This window comes from Brassica napus, unplaced genomic scaffold (genome assembly GCF_020379485.1).
Source record: "Brassica napus cultivar Da-Ae unplaced genomic scaffold, Da-Ae ScsIHWf_166;HRSCAF=303, whole genome shotgun sequence".
Lineage (NCBI taxonomy): Eukaryota > Viridiplantae > Streptophyta > Magnoliopsida > Brassicales > Brassicaceae > Brassica > Brassica napus.
This window is the reverse complement of record NW_026015088.1, coordinates 10,723-31,705: the sequence shown is the minus strand read 5'-3', so window position 1 is coordinate 31,705 and position 20,983 is coordinate 10,723. Positions and strand designations below refer to the sequence as shown.

Sequence of the window (20,983 nt, the reverse complement as noted above, 5' to 3'; positions counted from 1 at the left end):
AGAACGAAATAGTTTTAGATTTGGATCTCGATCCATGCAGTTATATAATATACCTAGTATAGATTATAGATGATTAGATTATCTCTTAACATTAGTCGGAAGTCCAGTTCATTTTGTAGCACTGAAGACACTCCTCCCAAAACAGTTTCACTGAACACACTCCTCTCAGAACCGACATAAACAAAAACTCAGAGTTAAGTTTTGAACCCCTGCAACATCTAAAATATTTGGGAATCTCCCATTGTAAATAGATGGGCCTTGATTTCATATTGTTGTTGGGCTTTGATGGTAAAAGATTCTGAAACACACACAAAAATGTTTCCTTGTTGCTCTCACCATATTAGACCATGTGAAAGTAATCAATTATACAAATCAAAGATATAGTAGTAAGTATCCCCACACTCATGTGCATCTTGCTTCGTTCGTCACAGTTCCAAATCAAGCAAGTTTGCTTCATCACGAGCTCTCAACCTTCCATATCCATCCATCTCTCTCTCTCTCTCACGCATTTTCATTAGCTTTCCTTTTATGCTCATTTTCTCTCTCTTCAACCACACAAGTAGTTGAAGTTCACCGGAAAAAAATCAAATCGACGGCTACACATCACCCGCCGCAGACCTAATCCCAGGAGGAGGAAGATGAAACCGAGATCGATCCGTCAGCGGAGATCCGGCGTCAGGAGGCGGACCAGACCGGAGACTCCTGTGTTGAAATGTAAAGCGGAGGATCAAAACAGGGAGCGATGCGGCGCAGTTGAAGAGGATGATAATGGTGAGTGAGCAATCAGGTTGATGAGAAACCCAGCAAGGAAGGAAGGAGAAGTGTGAAAGCTGAGACGGGAAGGAAACTCGCGGCGGGAGTGTGGCGGTTGCAAGTCCCCGATGCGGTTTCTAGCGGCGGAGATGAGAGGAGAATGGATCGGTTAGGGTTTCAGGTGCCGTTTTAAAGTTTTCTTTCTTGAAAGTTTTGAACTTTTTGGTCAAAAGATTGGTTTGATTATAGGATCTTCACACTAGTCGTTAATCACTGTTTGATCATATTTGTGGAAGATGCATACTCTGTTTTTTTCTAGTGTTGGATCTGAAATACTCTGTTTTAGTTATTATCTTAGAGGAATATTAAATATTAATATTCCTTTTCTTCCAGGGAAGTGCTGGTGGACATTTGGGTCCTCTGTTTTTCTATCACCATGATCATAAACATTCTGGCTTTCAAACCAGCAACAACTTAAGAAGCATGCGTAGTCCTCCTGCTGCTCCAACCAAGAGTGGATTCTTGTGTAAGGTGTGTTTTGATATCCTTAAGCTTCTAGGTGGAGAGATGATATTTATGTCTGTCTGATTACATGTTGAAATGCTTCAAAAGTCATTTATACCTTTTGCTTTAGAGCATAAGTGAATGTTGTGGTAGTTGTTGAGATGGAGTTTCAGAGAGTTTAGAGCTTTACTTGACCTATTATATTTTCCTTTTTGGTTACTTATTTTATCGTATCAGTATGATTGCTAACTTGAACATTTTAAGACATATGTTTATACTCTGCTCATTCTCTGGTTCGCTTTTTCTTTTTGTCCGAGTCCTTCAAATGTATTGATCTGAACTAGTTTTCTCCTTCTGCTGTTAACAGAGGCTTCGATTCCATTTCCCGACTCTGCGATGGAGGCGGCAACAAAATGGGATCCTATACGCTTAGATGCAAGGGATGACGTCCACCAAATCTACAGCAACGTGAAGCTGAACTGATCAACAACTGAATGCTGCTTCTTCTATTGAGCTCAAACTTGAGGAAGCTCGTGCCCGCATCGAGGATCTCGAGAGTGAGAAGCGATCTCAGAAAAAGAAGCTTGAGCACTTCCTGAGGAAAGTTAGCGAGGAGAGAGCATCTTGGCGGAGCAAGGAGCATGAGAAGGTCCGAGCAATCATTGAAGACATGAAAGATGACATCAACCGGGAAAAGAAAGCTCGTCATAATTTAGAAGCTGTCAATCTAAAACTAGTGAATGAGCTTGCAGATTCAAAGCTGGCTGTGAAGCGTCACATGCATGACTACCAAAAGGAAAGGAAGGCAAGAGTTAATCGAAGAAGTTTGCGATGAACTCGCCAAGGAGATAGAAGAAGACAAAGCTGAGATTGATGCTTTGAAGAGTGAATCCATGAATCTGAGAGAGGAAGTGGACGATGAGAGAAGAATGCTGCAAATGGCTGAGGTTTGGCGTGAGGAACGTGTCCAAATGAAGCTTATTGATGCCAAATTAGCACTCGAGGAGAAGTACTCACAAATGAACAAGCTTGTAGGAGAGTTGGAGGCCTTCCTCAGTTCAAGAAATGCTACTACAAGTGTGAAAGAGGCTGAAGTGTTAAGAGAGACTGTTGCATCAGTCAGTGATGTCCATGAAGTCAAGGAGTTTACATATGAACCCGCTAAACCGGATGATATCTTAATGTTATTTGAAGAAATGAACTTGGGTGAAGCCATCCAAGATGGAGAAACCGAGCAATGCGTTGGTTACAGTCCGGTCAGCCACGGTTCAGAAGTTCACAGGGTAAGTTCAGATAACAAAGGGAGACTCTCAAATGCTCTAGCAACAATGAATGGTGAATTTGAAGAAGATGACAGTGGTTGGGAAACCGTGAGCCATCAGGAAGAACACAGATCCAGTTTCTCTCCAGATGAGAGCGTCCATTTCACTAGCAACAATCATCAACGTGACAGCAATGTATCTGCGAATGGCACGGAGTTTCAGAAGACTCCATTGAGAGAAATAAAAGAAGTATACCCGGTTCCTAGAAGGCAGTCCAAGAAGGTATCGTCAATGGCTAAGCTCTGGAGTTCAATAGAAGGTATCAACGGAAGGGTTTCATTTTCAAACGCGAGAAAGTCAAATGCAGGGATGGTTTCACCAAGGAAAGGCGGATTCAGGACGTTGGACTTGGTGGCCTCATCACCAGACTCGGCATATGCTAATGTAAACCGAGGAGGGATGAAAGGGTGCATAGAGTGGCCTAGAGGAACACATAAGAACAACGTGAAGACAAAGCTTATGGAAGCACAAGTCGAGAGCCAAAAGGTTCAGCTGAAACATGTCCTTGAGCATAAGATCTAGGCCACTACATACTATGAAGCTACCTGACTTGGTTCAAACTAGTCTTTGTAGCTGAGATGCTATTGCCATTGTTTCGTGATCTAGCCGGTCAAGCCAATCACGGCGGTATATGTTGGTAGCGAAATGCGAAATGATCTTTGTGTTTGATTACTGCCATAGCCTGTCTGGGCCAACCACTTGTTGGTTGCTAGGGAGCAAAGACCTAATAATGGTAGTTTTCCTTGACCAATTTTGTGGCTATCTAGCCCAAATTGAGATGTTAGGTCAATGATATCTTCTTATATTTTACTACCACATTGTCTATATACTTGTAAACTGTATGGTGCATGTTTCTAGCAATAACTTTACCATTCACAATAATTAAGAGAGATATATTTACTGTTGAGGTACAAATTCTACCGTCATATAGTTTAAACACACAGAAGGCAAGAAGATTTCATCTCCTGAAAGAAATTCACTGACCACAAACCGTCAAACCCTATAATCCTTTCCCAGTGGATTTTTGCATTTAGTGTTTTGGGCTGTGGTAGCATTGGCAGACCTAGATGCTCTACCCCTGAAAAGAACACTTTATATCAGAATTTTCTTTTGAAGTAAAGCTCAAAATTGTCAGAAGATAAAAAAAGTAAAGCTCAAAATATTACTTTTAGAGAAAATAGAGGAAATTAGTGATATATATGACTAAAAATGTTTTTGTATTGTGGAAAGTAATCCCGGTTCAATTAACAGAAACGTTTGGTACTATCTGTTATTCTTTCATGCAGTCTTTAACTAAGACCTCTCACCACGACTATAAGTGGAATGGTACTTCAACTCACGCCAACGTTGAAACTCTTTTTGGCATTGTGTGGTACAGATCTTGTGATAATGTTGAATTTCCAAACCCTATTGATGAAGATAAACACATTCTGTTATTTTGATACTGTTATCTACTTATCTATCCACTTGTTTCTTCTTCCTTTTAGCTGTATATGTTGTTGTGCTGTTCTGAGATAGGAGTGGAACCAAATTGCATGCATGTTCTTTTCAGTCTGTGTCAGCTTCATTATGATTTTGGTTGAATATTGTTTGTTTGAATATGAAGAGGACTAGTCAGCCCTCTCCCCTTCATATTATTATCTTAGATACTCCCAAAACTATAGAAGCAAGCAGCCAAAATCAGGAATTGTTCAGATCAACCTTTTCACTATGCAACAATAAGCACCTGATCCAGTGAGGCAATGAGCATGGACAGTAGTTACATTTAATTATACCCAATCTCCAGTCATTGACAGCAATCATCTAAAGCCTCATATTTTGACATTGTAGTCATCTTCTCCGATAGCTATGATTGGTTGTTTTGCATTTTTTTCCCCTAAATGGAAAGATAATCTTGAAGAAACAAACATATGCTTTGAGAGGTCTTTTGCAATATTCCCATGATAAATGTAACCACCACCACCACCAGCTTATCAACCAAACAAAGATGCTTCAACTTTTGGTTTTACATTTCAAACACGAGGCAACAAAACACAACAGTTAGGTATTAAGAATATAGAATCAACAGTGCTGTCATGCAATACTTTCATACCATCTGGAGTCTTCCTAGCATCTCCCTTTCAGCTATTTAAGTCTCACTAATCTCTGCTCTCTGCACTTCACTCACATATACAACATTAAAAGATGAAGAGTCGTTACACAAAGACCGGTTCTGCTGTAATTCTCTTGTTTTGTCTATTCATCATCACCTCTGCCTCTTCAAGTTCCTTCATACAGCAAGTCACTGATGACTTCACCACAAACTTGCAATGTACGGAGACGCCTTTTCTCTTAGATCTATCCAGTATTCAAGAAAAATCTTATCTTATATATCTTATAGTCTGTGTGTGTTTGAGTCTCTAGACTGTCTTTTTTTTTTAAATTGTCACACATATTCAAAACAGTGGACGATGGAGATGGACCAGACCCAATCCAGGGAGAAGCACATTACTTTCACACACATGTTCAAGATGGAGATGGACCAGATCCAATCCAGGGAGAAGCCCATTACTTACATAACCATGACCAAGAGGTCTCATCACGTGACTATAAAGTCTCAGCTTCAAACGCAATAGTGAAGGGTCTCAGAAGTCGTCCTCCATCTTCTTACTCTCTAAAGATGGAGTCGTTCAACACCCTACTTAAGTCGAAATACTCAGAGAGATATGTATCTCGTCCTTTCTCAGCCGCTGGCTATAACTGGTATATAATTTTGATAGTATGATCTTTGATTATTCACTCAAAACTAAATTGTATATACTACAAAACAGGACACTTGTTGTGTACCCGAACGGGAACAAGAATGATAAAGGTTCAGGGTACCTCTCGCTTTACGCAGCCATAGACAACTCCACTCTCGCTCCACATGAAGAGGTTTACGTTGATCTCAGGTTTTACGTCTTCAACAAGAAAGAGAAGAAGTACTTTACCATCCAAGGTTCTTTGCTAATTTAAAACCTAAAATTATGATATTTTTAACAAGAAAAGATGCTATTAATTATATGAACTAATATGTACTATCCAATTATGTTTTGTTACTGCAGATACAGATGTTTGGAGATATAATAATTTCAAAACGATGTGGGGGTTCTCTCAGGTTCTCCTGGTTATACATTTAAAAGCCCCTATAATGGATACCTCTATGATGGAGATCACTGCGAGTTTGGTGTTGATGTGACCACTCCCACTGTCTTTCAAACATCAGAACTTTTCACTGTTGCTAACAATTTCAAAACCCCGACATTCACCTGGAGACTTCTGAAGTTCTCCACGTTGCTCGAAGATACTTACTTGTCTGATACTTTCTCCATCGGAGGAAGACGTTGGTGAGTCCAAATAACCTCGTTTGATATGCTTAGTTGAAGTATACTGTCGTACAGTAACAAGTCTTCTTCGATATGCTGATGATCAGGAATATACAAGTGAATCCAAGTGGTCGTGACAAGGGAAGGGAAAAGCTTTGTCCATGTATCTTATCGTTAATCATAACGAGGAACTCAGACCTTTTGAGAGGATTTATGTTCGTGCTAAGCTTCGAGTTCTTAACAAATTCAAATTCAGAAACGTTGAAAGGCAAAGTAAGCAGTTATTACATTAATACATATCTACACATATTAATAGCTATGGACTACTAATGAGTGTTTTTATGTGATATTTTGGTAGTTGATAACTGGTTCAGTCGTTGGAAACTGGACGTGCTTATGGTTGGGGTTCTAGTGAATTTGTCCCTCTCTCTAATCTCAAAGATTCATCAAAGGGGTTTCTTGTGGATGATAAGTTGACTGTTCAAGTCGAAATTGAAGCCGTTTCTACAACCAAGTACTTTCCTAGTTAGAGTTTCTCTAACCACGTACGGGCCTGCCACTACATGTGCTTGCTTTGTTATCGGCCACTTAAGTTATAATAAGACCGTGTATGGGTTTCAATAAACAAGTTGTACGTGTATGTGTTTGAGTGTTTCAATAAGTCAGTGAGTTTGTATTCTCATGCATCTATCATCAAAACATCATTTTCTTCCTTTTAGCACCAAGGAGTTTATTACTGCAACCCAAAACCTTCTAGCTTTCGTTGTCATTCATAACTATATAAAATGTTTTGTGTCTTGATCACTCTCTTTAAGCATTGCTCGGAATCTTGTGGTCGAGTGGTAAAGAGAATAGCTTAGGACGCAAACACGTTTAAGGTTCGATCCATCTGATGCGCGAAACTAAGTCACATTATCTTGGATACACACATGATATGAGCTTTTGCTTTTAGCCCATTTGAATATCCGGAGATATGATTTATCCATAGACTGCACCTTACCTTAAAGATTAGTATGGGCATTCCCATAAGCCTGGAGTACTCTCAGATTAGTTAAAAATAAGACTCTCTTAAAGCATAAAAAATACAAAATATGAAGGGAAGACTTAAACTAGCAACACCTGGTATAAAATGTGTTAATTATATAAAAACTAGATGATATCCTGCACCATGTACAAATTAATATGTAGATATTCAAAAAATTATGATTTAATATGAATTTTATTTAAATTAATAAATTTGATAAAACATTAAATTAATCTTATAAATTATTCAAATTTAATATTTATATTGACCATCATGTATTAAGTTCTATTTGTTTTATTCATGGAGTTTAATTTTGGATAAATTATTCTCTAATAATTAAGTTATCATTAGGCAACTTGAAGTTGAAATCAAACATTTATTGTAGTTGTGATTGAAAATAATTTCAACGGCATTGTAAGCATTAGAGACACTACTCATAAATCACCAACATAATAGCAATGGCCAATAAACATCATATACTATCAATAACTTAGATCTTAAACTTTGAGAAAAAATATAATACTTCCTATGCATTCTCTTAGATTATATTTATATTATGTTTATTATTTTTAATTTTTTCTATGTTATTTAATATTTTTCTCATAGTTTTCATGTTTCTTTGTATTTTGACATTCTTTAATAAGTTTCATTTTGTATTTTATAGGTTATTTTATTATTTCGGTAATGATTATATTATTGTGATAATGATTTTATGGATCAAAAATTAATTGGGGAAATTATACATTTACACTTTGTTGAGTACCCCTTTTCAAATTTACACTCAGGAGGAGGACATTTTCACAAATACCTAATTGTTTAGTAGCCGAAAGACAATAATAACCCTCGCAATTTAAAACCTTTTCTCTCGAATCTCTCTAGCTCGCCATCGAGGCGACGAGATTACAGAGCTACGACGGCGATTCTAGCAACGGCGACGACAAAAGGTCTTCTCTCTCACTAGTCACGCCGTCTCTCTGGAAAGAGCATCCGGTGACGACGAATAACAATCAGACTATACGATTCAAAATTTCATCTCAAAAAATGTCGTCTACTCCTCACGATTCTCCTCTACACGATTCTCCTATACACGATTCTCCTCTTCACGATTCTCCTATTCATGATTCTTATCTTCACGATTCTCGATCTCTACAAGTAAGTACCTAAATTATTGTTTGTTTCAAGTCATTTTTTGAATTTGTTATTTCTGTTATAAGAAAATAGAAGAACATTGGTTGAGGATTGTCATGTTTCTAGTTAGATCTAAGAGAAATAGTATCGATAGTGAACATTGAGTTTTTTTGAAAAATTATAAGCCTTTATAAATGTGGGTTTCAAGTAATTATAAAATGCGTGAACTCAAGAAGTGTTGTCTTGTATTGCAGTTGGATAGCAACGAGTTTTGCACAACCTTGAAATTGCCTGGGAGGGTTTATGAAGCTGTAGAAACACCAGATAATCCAAAGCGATAATCCATCACTCAAAGATTGATTATATCGAGAAGGTGGAAGATATATTAGGAAAAGAAGAGTTTTCTTTCATAGAGAACTCTCACATTGGGAGCATTTTGAAGTTGGTTAAAAGGAATAGGGTTCAATTTTCAGAAGAGTTGTTCCATTTTCTAATGCAGCGAAGAGTATTGACGCAAGGAGAGGATCTCTGGTTTACTTTCTCGGACCAGCCTATGAGGTTTTCACTAAGGGAATTTCATCTGACAACAGGCTTACGTTGTGAGGAAGATCAGACAATAACAGAGCCGCTGTTCAAAATAATGAAGAAGCCATACATTTGGATGCTGGGCAAGATTGATAAGTTTACGGTGAGAACGTTATATGAAATGTTTAAAAAGAAAGCACGAAGCATGCCAACACTAGAAAGATTATCCCTTGGAACAGCAATACTCACAGAAGCGGTAATTATGGCAGAAAATCCGAGTTCTAAAATCCCGAGAGACAGGTTGCAGCGTTATATGAACTATCGCTCACACAAGATTGCTTGGGGTAAAACTGCTTATAGAATCTTGATGAGAAGTGTAAAAAGTTTGAGTGCAAGTTCCTGGACAGGAGATAGTTATGAAGTGAGTGGTTTTGCGCTAGCCATAAATCTGTGGGCAATGTCATCAGTGAATGTGCTTGGTAAATCTTTGGGAAAGCCATGCGAGACATCCTCTTCTTCTGATCCGTTGTGTCTACATTGGGACTCAACAAGAACTCCGACAATAGCTGAAGTGTTAGAGCTGGAGAAGATAAACATGTGAGAAGTATTAGACATGCGAGAAGTATATAATAAGTATAAATATCATTATTTGGTTTTGATAAAGATGTCATACAAGATTCTCTATAAAGGTATCGTATTAACAATTGAGTTTTTATTATATAAATATATTCGTATTGTATTGTTTGAAAAGTGGATTCTAGGGACTCCTTGAAAAGGTCCACAAATCGGTGTCTTGTAGGATTGTAATTTGACATGTGTTTATACAAGATTATAAATGTACTTTTATAAGGACTATATAAATTAATATATAAGAGGTTTACATAGATATGTTTTATTTATTCTACAGGTTGAGGTTAGCACAGTGATTGGATTGGCTGAGGAATACAAACATTTGGTGGGGGCAACACATAGTGACGATGCTGACTTTCACAGTGTTGTGAAACTAGTTCAACAAGGATACAAAATGAGGAGAAGCGATTGGGAGAAAGGTTTTGTGGATATGTTTGTTGCAACAGAAGATATAGGTCAACAACGCAAGACAAAAGACGAAGATGCAGAGCATGGTGAAGATCTGAACCATAATGAAGATGAAGAGGAAAAGAAAGATGAAGAGGAAAAGACAGATGAAGAGGAAAATAAAGATGAAGAGTATCAAAAGGATAAGGAGCAAAGAAAAGATAAAAATCATTCCATGTCTAACAGCGAGAAACTTGATAAGCTAATCCAAATGGTTCGTGATTTGGATAAGCGAGTAGTAATGATCCAGAATGTTTTAGGAGTTAAGGTAACCAATTCAATTTTACCAATTACTTATCAAATTTCGCGTGTTATTCCTCTCTAATGATTTCACTTGTTTTTTTGAAGTTTAACGACAGTTCACCAAACAAAGAAGATTGTGAAAATGGAGCTAGTTCTGGTGATAGAAGAAGTGCACAAGATTATGAAAATGAAGAAGATACAATTAATGAAGAAGCAAACTCTGATGATAAAAAAAATGCACCAGATGATGAAAATGAAGAAGATACAATTGCTGAAGCAGCAAACTCTGAAGATACAATTGCTGAAGAAGCAAACTCTGGCGATGGAAGAAGTGCACTGGATGATGAAAATGAAAAAGAGATATGTGATGAAGAAGCAAAATCTGGTACAGAGCATCAAAGGGAAGAAGAGAATATTCTTGGGGAAATTGAGACTACACAAAAAATCACTCAAGACGAAGACACAGAAAAACTTGAATCAGAAAGTTGCTTGAAACAAACGTCGCAGGTATGAATCTAAAACAGGATATAAAGGTTTATAAATTTTTTAATTTAGTGATAGGCAAATTGAATTTCTTATTTCTTTTGTAGGTTACGTCGCCTACTCCAACATTCAATACTCCAAACTTTGATACAAGGGTACAAAATTAATATATTTTATAAGGCCTTGTAAAAGTTTAATGTATATAGCATAAACATCTAATTTTCAAATATTTTGTCTGAAGGTTTCATCGCCTAATCCAACATTTACGTCTCCTAAGTTTGATCTCCTTTCCCAAGAAAGTCATAGTGGAAAGGGTACAAATGAGGTATTTTATAAAGCTTTATAAACTATTTCATGATCGTTAAGGTCTCTTAAACAATTATATAAAAACGATTTGCATGAATCAGGTTCTTATGAGAGATGTTTATGAGATTCCTGTTTTCCAACCTCTAATGAAAATAAAAAAGAGATTGGTACAACAACACAGCCAGGTTTGTTTTCCAAACTTTATGAGTATTGATTTATTTTATAGACTTAATAATCCTTTGTAAAAAGGGGACTATTTTTTTTGTTCTGTAGGTAAACGAAGATGTTGAGCCTCCACTTCAAAAGAAGTTTAAAGCTGATACAGATAATGTTCCGCTAAGAAGAAGTGAAAGAGGTCAAATACCATCCATTCATACACAACCACCGTTTACAGGAGCAAGGAAGAAACATCCGATTCTTCATCCCTTTGAGCCAGTTGATAAAACAAGAAAAGAAAAAATGAGAGAATGGAAAATGTCAAACAAAAGAAAGTAAGTTTTATTTTATAAGAAGCTATATATTTCATGAAACTAGATATCTACATAAAAAGTATGAGTGTCCAATGTAGGAAGCTGAGAATCAATCAAGAGATAGTAAACGCAAAGTGGTTTTCGGATATTGAAACTCCGGGAAAAAAACTTTCAAAAACGGTTAGACTATATGTGAACAAAAATTCTTTATAATCCCTTATAAATTTATATTAATCTTCTTTATAAAACTATATGATCGCTATTCTGAGTATTTGTTTTTTTTTTGTTTCAGCATATTGAAGCAGGTTTTGAGTTGCTGAAACTGAGACAGATAAACAATCCAGATTTGTTTCTGAACAAAACTGCCTTAGTTGTTGGAGTGAAGTTTCTTGAAGAAATAGATGAGTTTTATGATGAGTTTTTAGATGACAAGAAAGGTTTCCAATTTGGAGCAGGCTTTGACAAGTACAACATAGAGAAGAATATCAACTTCCTCTATTCGGCCATTGCAGTAGCAGAGAAGTATTGGCTTGGAGTTGTAATCAACTTGGAGAAGAGAAATATCACAGCATTCAATTGTGCAGCAATGAAGTTCACAGATGCGAGTTTGGTCCCTTACGTTAATGCATATGCGATGGCTCTCCCATTCATGATTCGCTACTTCTTCAAAGATGTCAGCATGGATACAAGCAAGTTCTCGATAAAAATTGTATCTGAAGGTTTCCCACAGGTAACATCTTTATAACCGCTTATAAATCTTTATGGTAGATTTGTATCCAGGTTCTTCAGATCAAATAACTTATATTATAATTTATCTGCTAATATATTACTAAAACATATTTGTTTAAGGTTCTTAAAATAGAAGACAGTGGAGTTTATGCATTGAAGCTGATAGAGTGCCATGCAATGCGTATAGTGGATTTGACAAAGCTGAGTGAAGAAAAAATTGCAATCATCCGAGAAAAGTTGGCGGTTGATATCTTCTCGGAATTACAATGAATACTAATGTGGGAATGAACAAAAACTTTATAGCTTGCTTATAGTTATGTGTGAACAACTATCTGTTTTATGCGTGTTTGGTAAACTTTGTTTGTAGTAGAATTCTGAGTATTATGAGTTTATGACTTGGATTTATGGTTTTCCTTAAATTTAGAAAGTTCAATGGTAAATTTGTATTTCAGTAGCTTTATAACACATTATTACAAATAGTTTATAACCTCTTATAAAATCAAAACAAAATGGTTTATTACAAATGAATTTACGATATATAAAGGAGTATATAAAAGTTATAAAGATTTATAAATCGTTTTTCAAGAGCTCATCAGTTCATAAAACAAAAAAGAATTAAGGTTTATAAAGTTGTATAAACAACCAAAATGATTTATAAATCTGTATAAAATAATGTATAAGGGCATATAAATTTATATAAGATAAAAAACAAAACTTGTTTTTTTACCTCTTGTAAAATCAATCGAGTTTAGGATATATAAAGGGAAATTTAAAAGTTATAAAGACTTATAAATCTATAAAAAAAGTAATTTATAAAGGCTTCTAAATCAGTTTACAAATATATATACAAAAATAATGATATGTAAACACCAATACGAGGATATATAAAGGGAAATTTAAAAGTTATAAAGACTTATAAATCTATAAAAAAAGTAATTTATAAAGGCTTCTAAATCAGTTTACAAATATTATATACAAAAATAATGATATGTAAACACCAATACGAGGATATATAAAGGAGAATTTAAAAGTTATAATGACTTATAAATCTATAAAAAAAGTAATTTATAAAGGCTTCTAAATCAGTTTACAAATATTATATACAAAAATAATGATATGTAAACACCAATACGAGGATATATAAGGGGAATTTAAAAGTTATAAAGACTTATAAATCTATAAAAAAAGTAATTTATAAGGCTTCTAAATCAGTTTACAAATATTATATACAAAAATAATGATATGTAAACACCAATACGAGGATATATAAGGGGAATTTAAAAGTTATAAAGACTTATAAATCTATAAAAAAAGTAATTTATAAAGGCTTCTAAATCAGTTATATACAAAAATAATGATATGTAACAACATACGAGTATATGTATATAACGAGTAATAATAGGTCTATATAATGAGCTTAAAATATTTAAAAAGTTAATATAAGACTTATAAAATAAAAACAGTAAATTTATAAAGTTATCTTCTTATATACAGGCTTTCTTCTATCATTATCGTTTCTCTATGTGTAATTTAACAAGAATAACAAATTATTGAAATATAAAAGGTAATTGAGTTACTTCATATAATCAACAATCTAAATAATGAATTTAAAATGGACTTAATAAAAGGTTTTAAATAACTTAATCGATTTTAAAAAGTAATAAGAAATTATGTATTCTCTAAATCAATTTATCAAATGAAATCTATGTATACAAAAATAATGAATTTGTATGAATAATGATATAAAACAATTCTTAGGTTATATCTAAAAGAGGAATTTGATATCTTATAAAGTTATATTATATGAGTTTATATAAAATTCAAAAGTTAATTTATAAAGTTTCTATATACTAGTACATGAGTTATTTACAAAAATGAAATGATAAACATAGATGAGAATCAAAGTTGTGTGCTTCTAAGATTTCTAAAGCGAGATAAGTCGCTGCGTTCTCATTATAAAGTCATAATATGAGGATCTAGAGGATACCAAGGTTGATACGAGTTGAGGATGCATAAATTGTTTTAGTAGAAAACATGTTGACCTCTCACGACACGAGGTCTAATTGGAGCATTACGACAAAAGTGGATCTTGGTTCAACAAGAAATTTAACTTCAACATCTCAACTCACTTGTACACACGAGTTATCTAATATCTTCGATTTCTATTTATTAAGGGCTTTTGTCTATTTAGTTTTCTTAAAAACCTATGTTTAAACATCTTTGTTCCAGAGGCAATTATTTATCTTTATCTATTAGAAGAAATTTACACAAGAATCTTGAGACTCATCTCTGGATTTTGATTGTTATGTTCTTGTGTTATTGTGATTTCTTATCTTTCTCATTTCTGAAATCAATATCGTTTAATCATTAATTTGAGTAATCATTGAATTCATTTTGAATTAATGATTATTAGACTAGATGTTTTAGTTAGAATTCATATTTCTTGCTTAAAATCTTAATCTCTTCTGAGTTTCAGTTGTTCCTTAGCATTTTCACAATGTTCTGAATCAGACAAATTCTAGCTTTTAGTATATTCAAAAACATTTGTTGTTAAATACTAAGATAGCTATAGACTTGTTAGTTGATTGTTTTATTATTCAACCAAAGAATTTTCTTGAATCTTTGTTAGCAATGAGCATTCCTCAGACATGACTGCTTGAATTGTGTCTACTTAATTGATTTTGATTGATATTGATCCTTAGTTCGATACTTGATCAAATCTATCCCTATCATGATTCTCTTTTCCTTAGTCAAGAAAATATCATTCTGTATTGTTTCTAGTTTGTCATATTTAAACATCTCAATCATTGTTTTCTTAGATTAATTGAGTCTTGCATTTCTCTTGATTTCTGGTTCATCTTTTTTTTTTTGAGTGATCATATCATTTCCGATTCCTCCTCAGGAAGATGAAAAATAATTTGAAAAAAAAGGAAAACTTTTGTCTATTGCCAAAGATTGTGAAGTAGAAGTATCTATTCAAGAAGATGGGTTCAGAGGTTCTTGGTATAGAGCTATCCTCGAGCAAAATCCGACGAGAGTAACAGGAAAAAAGCTTCGGGTTAGTTACAAAACTATGTTCAACGAAGATGGTGTAAGTCCTTTGAAGGAAACTATTGAAAGAAGTTTTATTCGGCCAGTCCCGCCAGAGTGTCTGAATGAGGGTGTCGTATTCAAGGAAGGGTCGGTGGTGGATGCTTATTTTAATAATGGTTGGTGGACTGGTGTTATCGTAGTTGAAAGGCCAGATGGTAGTTTTTTGGTTTACTTTGATGATCCACCAGACATAATGAGATTCATCAGAAGCCAACTGAGACCTCATGCTGATTGGATCGGCTCCAAATGGGTCAAAAGCAAAAACAAGGTATTGTTTTTTTTTGTATGTTTTAAGTTATAAAATTTTGAATGTTTGAGGGCTTTAGCTTATATATGATTGTTTTGGAATTGAAGGTATTGAGTCAACACATGTTTACGAGAGGGAAGTTGGTGGAAATGACCCGTGAAATTAGTGAAAGTGAAAAGGAAAAAATTTGGGTCCGAGCATTGGTAATTACAGAAGTTCGGAAACAAGGAGATGATAGAAGAAAATTTCTGATCAAAAGATGTACAATCTCACAAAATTCGAGTGATGAAGCGGAAGGAAAACATTTAATAGTTGATATTTGCAAAATAAGGCCATCTCCTCCTCGAGATCTTTGTGCAGAGTACAGTCTGAACGACTATGTTGAAGTGGTTGTTACCCATGGGTGGCGCAAAGGTCGAGTGACGGAAATTCTCCTTGAAAACAAATACAAAGTGTATTTCGCTGCCACAAAAGAGGATGCGGTTTTTAATTATACTGAGATTAGGCTGTCAATGGAGTGGCTAGGTGGTGGTAGTTGGATTCGCGCACATGAGGTATTTTCTCACACATAATTTGTATTCATTTTTGGTGCAATTTAAAATCTTCCTACACCATTTTTGCAGAGAGAATTTGAAAATAATGCTGGCACACCAATCAGACCCGGTCAAGATAGTCCTAGTAACACACTTGCCACCGATGAAGATGATACGTTGAATGATGATGCCACCAAAATCAGATCCGATCAAGAGAGCCCTAGTATCACACTTGTTTTAGAATCCAATGAAGAGGATAAGGTGAATGATGATGCCACAGAAATCACATCCTCTCTCGAGAGACACAGAAACACTTCTGTTTTAGAAGCCACTGAGGCTGAAACACAAAACCATGAAACCATATATGTAAGTTTTAGACTATCACCTATATATGTGTTCTCATAGGCTTCTTTTTCTTATCTTTAAACTATATATTTTTACTAATGATGTGTAGGGAAAGGAGTTACCATTACCTCATGAATCAGAAGATATGATGGATGATGTAGCCACTCCAATCATAGACCCTCAAGAGATTCCACGAGGTAAAATGTAGATTATGATTTATAAAAGCCTATAAATAATTTATAAAGACTTACAAATATGTGTAGTTTATAAGAGCAATAAATAGTTTACAAGGGCTTCTAAATCTATATAAAATTTTGACAATTATTTTGAAGGGCTTATAAGGTTTTATGAAGATTTATAAAATAAGGTAATATATAAAGACCTATAAACAATTTTAAAAGATTTATAAATCTGTATAAAATGATTTACAAATTTTGACAATAATTAATAAAGACTTATGAATCTCTATATAATAATTTATAAGGGTTAATAAAATTTTTTAAAAAGCATATAAATATTTTGCAGAAGCTTGTTAATCTATAATAGTTTATAAAACCGTTTTCTAAGCATTAAACCATAAATAAACTTGGGCCTTAAACATTGATAATCGAAATTGGGCCTTAGTGTAAAAAAATAAAACCGTCACGAATTAGGGTAAAAAGTCGGGACTTTTCATCGCCTTCCTCCGTTCGCGTCTCTTCTGATACAGAGCTGAAGCGCATCTTTTGATCTCTATTTATACTCCGCCGTTCTACATTTCTTTGGTTACAAAAACTTACTTTTCACCATCGATTTCTCTTAACTCCGGTAATGTTATTGGTTCTTCTTAGCGATTCTTCTTCTCACTCTGTCATTTGCGATATATTTCATTGCTAGTTCTTTCGTTTTTGATGTGGTTAATCGATTTTAGAATGATCTATTATGATTTACAAGTGTTGATAAACAAAACCTTTATAAGTCATTATAAAACATATCTTTGACATTGCCATTTTGAATTGTTTCAGGTGAAACGATGAGTGAGTCTAATGACAAGATTGCTTTGCCAAAAAGAATCTCCGAAACTGGTACAAAAGGAGTCGTATTGCAAAGAATTAACAAGCGCTCCAATCTGAAGTTGGTTGGTAAAGTTGAAACCCTTTTGGGCAAAGAATTCAAGAAGCTTGAAGATTCATTCTTGGCTCCGGTAATTAAGATGGGAAGGAAGCAGAAGCTTATGGTGTTTTCAAGGCATTTGATTCATCACTTACTCTTAAGGAGAATTGATATAGGCGAGAAGGGTTTGTGGTTTACTTTTGGAGAACAACTAATGAGGTTTTCTCTAAGAGAATTCCACTTGACAACGGGTCTGCCTTGTGTTGTTGATAAAGATGAAGATGAAGCCGAGACTTCAGCAACAAAAAAGAAGAAGAAAGATCCATGGATGAACAAGAATCAAACTCTAAACACCTTGCTTAAGCTTCTTGTCGAAAAGAGTAAAGAGCTTACTGCTGATCAGAGATTAAGATTGGGAGCTACAATCCTTGTGGAAGGGATATTGATGGCAAGCAATCCGGTGACAAGTATTCCAGAAGAGCGTCTGCTTAGAGCTAGAAATTTCAAAGAGTTTTGCAAGTATCCCTGGGGGAATTTGGCCTTTGATTATTTACTGAAAGAAGTGAAGAGCTTTACCTATGCAAAGCTGACGGAGAATAATCAATACGCGATTTGTGGCTTTATATATGCGCTTCAGCTCTGGGCGTTATCTTCTGTGAATCAACTAGGCACATTCTTTGGTATTAGCGATGATGGAATTCAGTTTCCCTTGTGCTTGCATTGGAAAGAAACCAAAGCGCTTACTATTGAGGAGGTTAACAGATTCGACCAAATGGAGAAGGTAACCGTTTATAATGTTTTATAAAACTGTTTTAGTCTTTGCATTCTTCTTTTACCGATTGTTTGATCATATGCAAACACTTGTCAGGTTGATGTCAAATGTATCCTTGGAGATCCCGGATTGCATAGCGACTTGGTTGAAGATGTTGACTGTGAATTTGGAAGAGTTGTTGATCTTGTCAAAAGAGGATATCGTTTGAAGAGACAAGATTGGCTCAATAGAAGTGTCGACATTGCCGTTGCTGAAGCTGAAGTGGACGAAAATAATTCTGTTCCTGGGATTGATGCAACTGATCAAGAAAAGATTGAATTCCTCAATAATAAGGTAGTGTCTCTTGAAGAAAGAGTGAAGTACCTTGAAGGTCTTTTGAACATTCGTGGAGAAACTGTGAAGGTAAACTACTTTCTATATTTGTTTCGTGTTGTAAATGACAAAAAGATTCATATGCTTCTAACTTGTAACAGGAAACTGAGAAGTCAAAAGAAACTGAAGCCGCCACAAAAACCAAGGTTTGCTATCTATAACGTCTTCATATTCTTAATACAATGTGTGTGAGCTCACATATAATATTTCAGGTAAATGGACAGAATGCCGATTATGAACTTGACGAAAATGAAGTTTTAGGAGTTTATATAGATGCCAAAAGAAAGGAAATCGCTAAGGTTATTTTATTTTTGATATTTTATAATGTTGTTATTAAATTCGAAATTGCTAAGCTAGTTTTTTTTCTTGTAATATTAGAGAAAGAAGAATGGTGTAAGACCTCCACGTGAAGTAGGACATCAAGATGAAGATGATGTAGAAGTCGAAGTCAATGAAGTAAGCTTATTTATAACACTTTATAAATTGAAAACCGTTATAGAATTATAAATCATTAAAAATATGTAATTTTTTTTTTAAATAGGAACAACCACAAGAAGAAGAGGAACAACAACAAGAAGATGATACAGAAGACGATGTGGACGATGGTGATAAAGAGAGTGAAAATCCGGAAACCAATGAAGTAAGCTGATTTATAAATCTTTAAAAACTGAACAATCGTTTTAAATTTATAAATCATTATAAATATGTAATCCTTTTATTGAAATAGGGACAGACACAAGAGGAAGAGGAACAACACCAAGAGGATGACGCAGAAGTCAATGAAGTAAGCTTATTTATAACCCTTTATAAATTGAAAACCGTTATAGAATTATAAATCATTAAGAATATGTAATCTTTTTTTTTTTAAATAGGAACAGCCACAAGAAGAAGAGGAACAACAAGAAGAAGAGGATACAGAAGACGATGTGGACGACGGTGATAAAGAGAGTGAAAATCCGGAAACCAATGAAGTAAGCTGATTTATAAATCTTTATAAACTGAACAATCGTTTTAAATTTATAAATCATTATAAATATGTAATCCTTTAATTGAAATAGGAACAGAAACAAGAGGAAGAGGAGCAACAACAAGAGGATGACACAGAAGTCAATACAGATGTTGACGTCGGTGCTAAGGAAAATGGATCTGAAAACCCCGTGAAAGGTTCAAAGAAACGTGGAAGAAAGGTAAATATCTCTCAGTGTATAAGGGTTTATAAAATGTTGTTTAGTATAATCTATGTAACTTTTTTTATTGTGTCATCAAAATTGAAGGATGGAGAAGAAAATGAGGATGCATATGAAAAGCCCGTGAAGGTTACAAGGAAAAGTGAAAGAGTAACTAAGGTAAATATCTCTCTGTGTATAATGCTTTATAAAATGCTGTTTAGTATAATCAATGTAACTTTTTTTATTGTGTCATCAAAATTGAAGGGTGGAGAAGTAAATGAGGATGCATCTGAAAAGCCCATGAAGGGTACAAGGAAAAGTAAAAGAGGAACTAAGGTGAATATCTCTCAGTGTATAAGGGTTTATAAAATGCTGTTTAGTATAATCAATGTAACTTTTTTTATTGTGTCATCAAAATTGAAGGGTGGAGAAGTAAATGAGGATGCATCTGAAAAGCCCATGAAGGGTACAAGGAAAAGTAAAAGAGGAACTAAGGTGAATATCTCTCTGTGTATAATGCTTTATAAAATGTTGTTTAGTATACTCTATGTAACTTTTTTTATTGTGTCATCAAAATTGAAGGATGGAGAAGAAAATGAGTATGCATATGAAAAGCCCGTGAAGGTTACAAGGAAAAGTGAAAGAGTAACTAAGGTAAATATCTCTCTGTGTATAATAGTTTATAAAATGTTCTTTCTGATTATCATTTCTGATTTACAAAGGCTGTTATTAAAATCGAAATTGCTAAGTTATTTATTTGTCTTGTAATATAAGGGAAAGAAGAAAGGTGTAACACCCCCACGTGAAGTACAACAACAAGTAGAAGATCATGCAGAAACCAATGAAGTAAGCTGATTTATAAGTCTTTATAAACTGATTGACTTTTTAAATGTTTAATATGCTCTATGTAACTTTACTTATTGTGTCATTAAAATTGAAGGATGGAGAAGGGAATGAGGATGCATCTAAAAAGCACGTGAAGTTTACAAAGAAGAATGGAAGAGGAAATAAGGTAAATATCTCTCTATGTATAATGGTTTATAAAATATTCTTTCAAATTTCATTGACTACATCCAATTATCATTTCTGATTTTCTTAATTGTTATGCTTATAAAGGAACACAATGTTGGCACCCCCAAATCGAAAAAACAAAAGAAACAATTTGAGAAAGATTCAGCTGATGATGTGATAGGAAGTGTTTTGGAAGATCTTAAAAATGCCGATTAGAAGCATCGCGAATTTGAAGAAATGAAGCTCTTTCAGTTTTTTAGTACTTTTAACAAATATCTATGGAACTTTTTCAGTTTTAGTGTGTTATCTTTTGATGATGTCTTCAATGAGGAACATCTTTTGGCTTGTCCCTTAATCCTTCATGATGAGGAAAATATATTTTGGTTTGTACCTTAAACCTTTGCTAAGGAAACATATTTTATTTATGTTCATGCAAGTAAG

The 20,983-nt window shown here is 34.5% G+C and overlaps 3 protein-coding genes and 2 pseudogenes across 3 annotated transcripts; all 5 read left to right on the top strand.

Annotated features, from left to right (window-relative positions):
• Positions 1-617: 617 nt before the first annotated feature.
• On the top strand, positions 618-3,486 carry LOC125598251 (annotated as a pseudogene).
• Positions 3,487-4,700: 1,214 nt separating this feature from the next.
• Positions 4,701-6,641, top strand: LOC125598250 (annotated as a pseudogene).
• A 2,221-nt stretch (positions 6,642-8,862) lies between these two features.
• LOC125598254 lies at positions 8,863-9,201 on the top strand. The gene has a single exon (XM_048772466.1). The coding sequence runs from the start codon at positions 8,863-8,865 to the stop codon at positions 9,199-9,201; it is 339 nt and encodes a 112-aa protein (XP_048628423.1).
• A 218-nt stretch (positions 9,202-9,419) lies between these two features.
• Positions 9,420-12,270, top strand: LOC106435279 (midasin-like). Its single transcript, XM_048772467.1, has 9 exons — positions 9,420-9,945; positions 10,026-10,427; positions 10,511-10,558; positions 10,645-10,728; positions 10,811-10,894; positions 10,983-11,200; positions 11,278-11,359; positions 11,472-11,909; positions 12,029-12,270. The coding sequence occupies exons 1-9, from the start codon at positions 9,625-9,627 to the stop codon at positions 12,176-12,178; spliced, it is 1,827 nt and encodes a 608-aa protein (XP_048628424.1). The 5' UTR covers positions 9,420-9,624; the 3' UTR covers positions 12,179-12,270.
• Positions 12,271-14,839: 2,569 nt separating this feature from the next.
• LOC111211666 lies at positions 14,840-20,973 on the top strand. Its single transcript, XM_048772464.1, has 19 exons — positions 14,840-15,269; positions 15,356-15,802; positions 15,872-16,147; positions 16,236-16,323; positions 17,131-17,999; positions 18,087-18,392; positions 18,464-18,508; positions 18,575-18,661; positions 18,741-18,818; positions 18,904-19,002; positions 19,090-19,146; positions 19,235-19,333; positions 19,421-19,549; positions 19,637-19,708; positions 19,796-19,867; positions 20,114-20,185; positions 20,306-20,377; positions 20,472-20,543; positions 20,648-20,973. The coding sequence occupies exons 1-19, from the start codon at positions 14,982-14,984 to the stop codon at positions 20,756-20,758; spliced, it is 3,339 nt and encodes a 1,112-aa protein (XP_048628421.1). The 5' UTR covers positions 14,840-14,981; the 3' UTR covers positions 20,759-20,973.
• Positions 20,974-20,983: the final 10 nt, after the last annotated feature.

Bases quoted from the DNA above. Each gene is read 5' to 3' on its own strand.
- LOC125598254 (XM_048772466.1), top strand. From the start codon at position 8,863: ATGGCAGAAAATCCGAGTTCTAAAATCCCGAGAGACAGGTTGCAGCGT.
- LOC106435279 (XM_048772467.1), top strand. From the start codon at position 9,625: ATGAGGAGAAGCGATTGGGAGAAAGGTTTTGTGGATATGTTTGTTGCA. The intron at 9,946-10,025 runs GTAACCAATTCA...GTTTTTTTGAAG, and splicing joins AGAATGTTTTAGGAGTTAAG to TTTAACGACAGTTCACCAAA. The intron at 11,201-11,277 runs GTAAGTTTTATT...TGTCCAATGTAG, and splicing joins AAAATGTCAAACAAAAGAAA to GAAGCTGAGAATCAATCAAG.
- LOC111211666 (XM_048772464.1), top strand. From the start codon at position 14,982: ATGTTCAACGAAGATGGTGTAAGTCCTTTGAAGGAAACTATTGAAAGA. The intron at 16,324-17,130 runs GTAAAATGTAGA...GAATTGTTTCAG, and splicing joins CCCTCAAGAGATTCCACGAG to GTGAAACGATGAGTGAGTCT. The intron at 19,147-19,234 runs GTAAGCTTATTT...TTTTTTAAATAG, and splicing joins ATGACGCAGAAGTCAATGAA to GAACAGCCACAAGAAGAAGA.